Source organism: Mobula hypostoma, chromosome 19, assembly GCF_963921235.1.
Source record: "Mobula hypostoma chromosome 19, sMobHyp1.1, whole genome shotgun sequence".
Lineage (NCBI taxonomy): Eukaryota > Metazoa > Chordata > Chondrichthyes > Myliobatiformes > Myliobatidae > Mobula > Mobula hypostoma.
The window spans coordinates 63,596,517-63,602,516 of record NC_086115.1 but is presented as its reverse complement, the minus strand read 5'-3'; the positions used below and the strand labels follow the sequence as shown (position 1 = coordinate 63,602,516).

At 45.3% G+C, this 6,000-nt stretch overlaps 1 protein-coding gene across 1 annotated transcript in view; it reads left to right on the top strand.

The window, feature by feature from the left end:
* The first annotated feature begins 759 nt into the window (after positions 1-759).
* pdzd8 (PDZ domain containing 8) overlaps positions 760-6,000 on the top strand; it is a 258,403-nt gene continuing 253,162 nt past the window's right edge. Inside the window, exon 1 of the mRNA XM_063072050.1 lies at positions 760-1,914. Within this exon, the coding sequence (XP_062928120.1) occupies positions 1,097-1,914 (818 nt within the window). The 5' untranslated portion in view covers positions 760-1,096. The remainder of the gene's footprint in view (positions 1,915-6,000) is intronic.

The following is a 6,000-nucleotide window of genomic DNA, read 5'->3' as shown; positions in this document are numbered from 1 at the left end:
AGTTTCAAACTAAATAAAATAACTTCCCTTATAAAAAACTAACCTACAACTCATCTGGAGGTGTCAAGTAGGGGAGTCGCTGTTGAGGAAGACCTTGAGCGATACTGTTCCTTAAAACTGCTCGCCGGCACCGCGACGGAGATACAGCTTATTCACAGTCGGCCATGTTAGAAACCTGCATTGTTCTGCATTCTGGGCTCGTACGTAGTGACTGCAATTCCAACCCCCGATACAGGATCACTACTGAACAGAGATTCTTCAGGATGAAGGCAACGTTTGTTCGAAGAGCCTTAAATAGCGCAGAAGAGCGAAGGCTAAAATGTCGTATTTTTCTATTAACAAGCTGGAAATGAAAAATAGAAAAAATTTTTCCTTAAAAGCAGATAACACTATAGGACAAAGTGCAAATAAAATAGTGAACGCATGAAGTTCGAAGTACATTATTAAAGTTTGTATACCGTATACGACCTTGAGATTCTTCTTCTTGCAGGCGGCCACAAAACAAAGAAACACATCAGAACCCATTAAAAGCCACACAACCAAGATAGTCAGGCACCCAACGTGCAAAAAAAAAGAGCAGATTGTGCAAACACTAAACAAACATGGATTTAACACAGAGGACATGAACCGCAGAGAGTCCACAGCCTCGGAGCCGGTTCGGTGCTGCAGCCTGTCCAGATTGCAGTCTCCTCAAACTCGTGCTTTGGATTAAAATGCGTTACAATTCAATCGTAAGCGCATAGGCGCTGGTTTTCGTATTTGCCCGGGTTTGGTTATATGACAGCTCGGGTCTAACGTCGCCAGCTGACCCAGATCCGCAGCAGGGAGCCGGTGTTGGTGCAGCGTGGCTCGGCCACTGGGGGGGTTTGGAAGCCGCGGGCAAGCGTTGGCGCTGTTGCGGGGCGTGTTGCGCACGTACGCTGACTGTGAAGAGGAGGAGGGGAGGGGAGACAGACTCTCTTTCATTGTGCTGCTAGGTATGGTCCGCGAAAATATGGAGCCTTAAATATGGTAGCAAGGAGGAAAGGAGACAGAGGGAAGTGTAAAATTAGTAAAAATAAAAGGTGAGTGTTTAAACGATATAAAGGGAGCGGCGATGATTTATGTGATCCTGTTGTCTGCACTGGCCGGGGCTCTGTGCGTCGTGGTGTTGCAGATATTATTGCTGTACCGGAACAAACCCGAGACTGTACCCCGGCATGTCCAATACGTCAAACCTGTGGTTGAGCCCCCGCTTAAGGACTATTTCAGCGGCAGCAAGGAGCCGCCGGCTTCCCCGGACTCCGCTTGCTCCGCGCCCGGGACCGGCGGCGGCGGCAAGCCCGAGAGCTGCCACTTTCTCAACGCCATCTTTCTGTTTCTCTTTCGGGAGCTCCGCGACACCCCGATCGTCCGACACTGGATCACCAAGAAGATCAAAGTGGAGTTCGAGGAGCTGCTGCAGACCAAGACGGCGGGCCGGCTGCTGGAGGGTCTCCGCCTCCGCGACATCTCCCTGGGCAACGCGCTCCCGGTGCTCCGGAGCGCTCGGCTGCTGCAGCCCGTCCCGTCCAGCCCTGCCGCCGCTGGCCAGGACGATGAGGCCGGCGGCGGCGGCGTCCCCGACGAGCTCAACTTCGAGGTGGAGCTCGAGTACAACGGGGGCTTTCATCTCGCAATCGACGTGGACCTGGTCTTTGGCAAGTCGGCCTATCTCTTCGTCAAGATGAGGAGAGTGGTGGGCCGGCTGCGGCTGCAGTTCACCCGGCGTCCCTTCACGCATTGGTCTTTCGCCTTCATGGACGACCCTTTCATCGATTTCGAAGTGAAGTCGCAGTTTGAGGGCCGGCCCATGCCACAGCTCACCTCCATCATCGTCAACCAGCTCAAGAGGGTCATCAAGAGGAAGCATACCCTACCCAACTACAAGATCAGGTAATGACTGTGTGTGTTTAGAGAGAGAGAGAGAATGAGTGAATGAGGTGCTCATTCTGCCTGCAACTTTCTGCATGACCCTGCCTCCAGTTAATGTGGCAACAATGCTTCGTGGTGGCTTCACCCCTGTCATCCCTTGGCACGGTGTTGGGGTACAGATGGCATCCACACCCACAACTACTGTTATGCGATATAAAGTTCAAAGTAAATTTGTTATCTAAGTACATATACCGAATGATACTACACACTACCTTGTATTTACAGGGATAAAACGCAATGGAACTAATGGAAACACCTATACAAAAACAAAGACTGACAAACAAGCAATGTGCAGTGTCACAAAGCAACACACAGGCCGTGCCTAAGCGTGAAAAAAAAGCAGCAGGCCTTTCTCAACGTGTGGCATGGCTGCTGGCCATCTTTCAATGATGTCATGTTCTAAGCTGCAAGTTGGAAATACTGTAACGTTAGTTACTGTACCCTTGATATTATTCAGTCTGGCTGTACAGTGCATCATACCCAGGGGAGTTTTATGCACTGGTGAGTAGCTTGGGTAAGATTTCTCCTACGCACAAGACAGGTCCATGGAAAAGTGCTGACAGTGAGTGGCTGGAGGAGCAAGGGTGTAGTTGTCATTTAGTGTGTGAAGAAACAGGACCGGGTGCTCCGTGTCTTGTTTCCGCATTTCTGGTAAGTGCTGAAACGTTGCGGATGCTGAGAACAGATAAGATCAAAACCTCCTGGAGACATGTGACATGTCCTGGTCAGCTGAAGCTGCCTAGTGTGAAAGGCAAGAGGCAGATCCTTGATGCAGAGTGCAAAGCATTGAGAGTGGTTGCTTCATAAATTAGGTCTTTTTAAACTTAATGATGATAGCCTAGTAGGAGCCTGTGCACTGACAGTAAGTAAAGTTTAAAGCTGAAAATGTACTGTTTCAGTACCAGAGTTGCAAAGAACCCATTTATCACAGATGTTGTGAAGGGATTCTTCATGATATTTAGTTGAAATAGGGTGTCTGTCAGTTGAGGTCAGGCCAAGGATTATTTGATAAGTGACTAGTTGTTGTGATTAAAAGGCACCAGGGTTTATGGGGGAAGCAGTTTGAGGGGCTGTCTTCATTTCATCCTTTGTCTGGGATTTTGGACAATATTCTAGCGAGAATATTGTCCATTTGCAGGAATATTGTAGATATGCATTGATGTGGTTGGCCAGAGCCTAGTACTTAACTTCAGATTGCTAATGTTGTAAGGATTCTAGGCAGTGAACTTGGCAAAATTAAAGTATCCAGAGTGGAAGATAATTTTCGATAGTAATCTGTAACAAAGACACTGGCAAATTTCTACGGATGTACCGCAGAGAGCATTCAGTCTAACTGGCTGCACAGGATTGAAATAAGCTGTGGAAAGTTATAAACTCAGTCAGCTCCATTATGGGCACTAGCCTCGCCAACATCCAGGGCATCATCAGGGGGTAATGCCTTAAAAAGGTGGCATCCATCATTAAGGACCCCCATCACCCAGAATATGCCCTCTTCTCATTACTACAGTCAAGGAGGAGGTACAGGAGCCTGAAGGCACACACTCAATGATTAAGGAATGGCTTTTTCCCCTCTGCCACATGATTTCTGAATGGATATTGAAGGCATGGACACTTCCTCACTATTTTCTGTTTCCTCACTGTTTTCTCTCTTTTGGCATTACTTAATTTAACTTTTTATACATTTACTGCAATTCACAGTTTTTATTATTATATATTGCAATGTACTGCTGCCACATAACAACAAATTTCACTGCATGTGCCAGAGATGTTAAACCTGATTTTGATACATATTGCACTTGCCATATATATCACACTCACTTTATTTGGCAATCACTGGCCTATAACACAGTCACCATTCTGAATATTGTGTAATATTGGTAGCTGGTGTTGGCTATTTGGAAGTTTGGTTGATCGCTGAGCTTGGCAAAATGTTTGCAACACACACAAAATGCTGGTGGAATTTGAATTTCCAGCATCTGCAGATATCCTGGTGTTTGCAAAATGTTTGCAGTAGTTTTGGCTCCAATCGAGAACCTCTCAGCAGTGTGCAGTCAACTGTATACAGATCATAGCTTCTCGACTGGAGCTGAAAAATCTGCAAGCATTTTGGGTGAAGCCTCACAAATAAAAACCTGCCCACTCAGGGCAGGAGGGAAAGCAAATAAAGATATAAACAGAGTAAATTCAAAACCACTTGAGATTCTGCCCTTTGGAAATCCAGAGCAACGCACAATTTGCTGCAGGAACTTGGGTCAGGTAGCATCCACGAGAGGAATAAGCAGATGAAATTTTGGGCCAAGACTCTTCATCAGGACTGGAAAGGAAGTGGGTAGACACCAGAATAAGAGGTGGAGGAAAAGGAAGAAGTACAAGCTGGCAGGTGATAGGTGAAGCCAGGTGAGGGGGAAGATGTGTGGGTGGTGGAGTGGGGGGGAATGAAATGAGAAACTGGGAGGTAAATGTAAATTCAATCCATTCTCTTCAGTGTTGGATATGGGAACAGTTTCCAATTGTTCCATTAGAACCCATGAAACAAGAATTATGTAAAGACAAGATGTTCAATACAATAACCTCAGATTTAGAGGGATGAAATTTGTTTCAAGTAGTAAGACAAATTGAGGAATGGAAAATCTTCAGCCTAATTTACAACCTGCCCTTTGATTGGAAGGGATGATAATGCCAGTTCGCTACTCTCAGTTTGCATTTTGATTTAAAACAGATCCCCTCAACTACAGTGTTCAAATTAGTTGGGAAGAGAAAGAATTCACGTTCGAATCAAACAGCACCAGCATCAAAATTACTATGTTAATGCACTCACATATGTCAAAGAATAGCCCTCAATTCCAACATAAAATTTTATTTTACTCTCTCTGATTCCTCAACACTACCTGCCCCTCCACCTGTCTTTGTGTCACCTGCATACTTGGCTGCAAAGCCATCAATTCTATCATCCAAATCATTAATATATAATGTGAAAACCATACTGCCACATTTCTTGTATCCAGTTCTCCCAAAGTCCGCCAAATTGGCCTACTTTTGCTCTTGTATCTTAATGGTCTTATGCAATGACTAAAAGTGGTCTCCAGTGAGATTCTTCAACTATTTCATCTGAATCATGATTGTCACTGTTCATTCATAGAAAAATCCTATTTGGGTGACACTGAAAGCAGAAGTAAATGTTATTTTAAAGGTTAGATGCATCCCTCCTGTAGTAGTTGGCAGAGTGTCATGCCAAGTAGTACAGGATAGTATGATCTCTGTTTCCACAGCGTCAAATGCCTCAAAGTTAAATGACCACAAATTCCAGAAGAGGTCCTTCATGAAGACATGAAATCCAGGAGTAAGCTATCTGACACAGAAGTGGCACAACAATCACCTCCACATTTGCTGGTAGTTTGACTCTGAAGTAACCAGTAAAGGTTCACAACCAACAGTCAGCCATTGGGAGAAATTGGGAGGGTTGTAAGACTCCTTCCAGAAGACAGAGGAGTCAACAATCGTTTCTTTAAAAAAGTGTTGGCAAGCCAGTTTCCTTGAACTCCTTTGGTCCAGGAAGTGACCCTTCATGTCTATTGCAGGAGGATGTTAGGGGATGTTTGTAAGGACATGATTGTTCTCCGGGGATGTTTACACCTTTTAGAACATAGAACAAAACAACCCTCTACAGGCTCTTTGTTCCAGCCTTTTAACCTACCCCAAGATCAGTCTAACTCTAACTCCAACCCTAACCCTCTCCTATAGCACAGACACCATTATTCTATCATCCATGTGCCTATCTAATAGTCTGTTTAATGTCCCTAATGTTTCTGCCTCTACCACCACCCACGGCAGCACATTCCATGTACCCTCCACTTCTTGTAAACAAAAACTACCTCTAACATCCACTCTACTTTCCTGCAATCACCTTAAAATCGTAACGCCTTGATTTGGCCATTTCATCCTTGCGAGATGTCTCTGGCTGTGTCCACACTATCTATCTCTTACCATTTTGTACACCTCTATCAGGCCACTTCTTATCCTTCTTTGCTCCAAAGGGAAAAGCTTCAG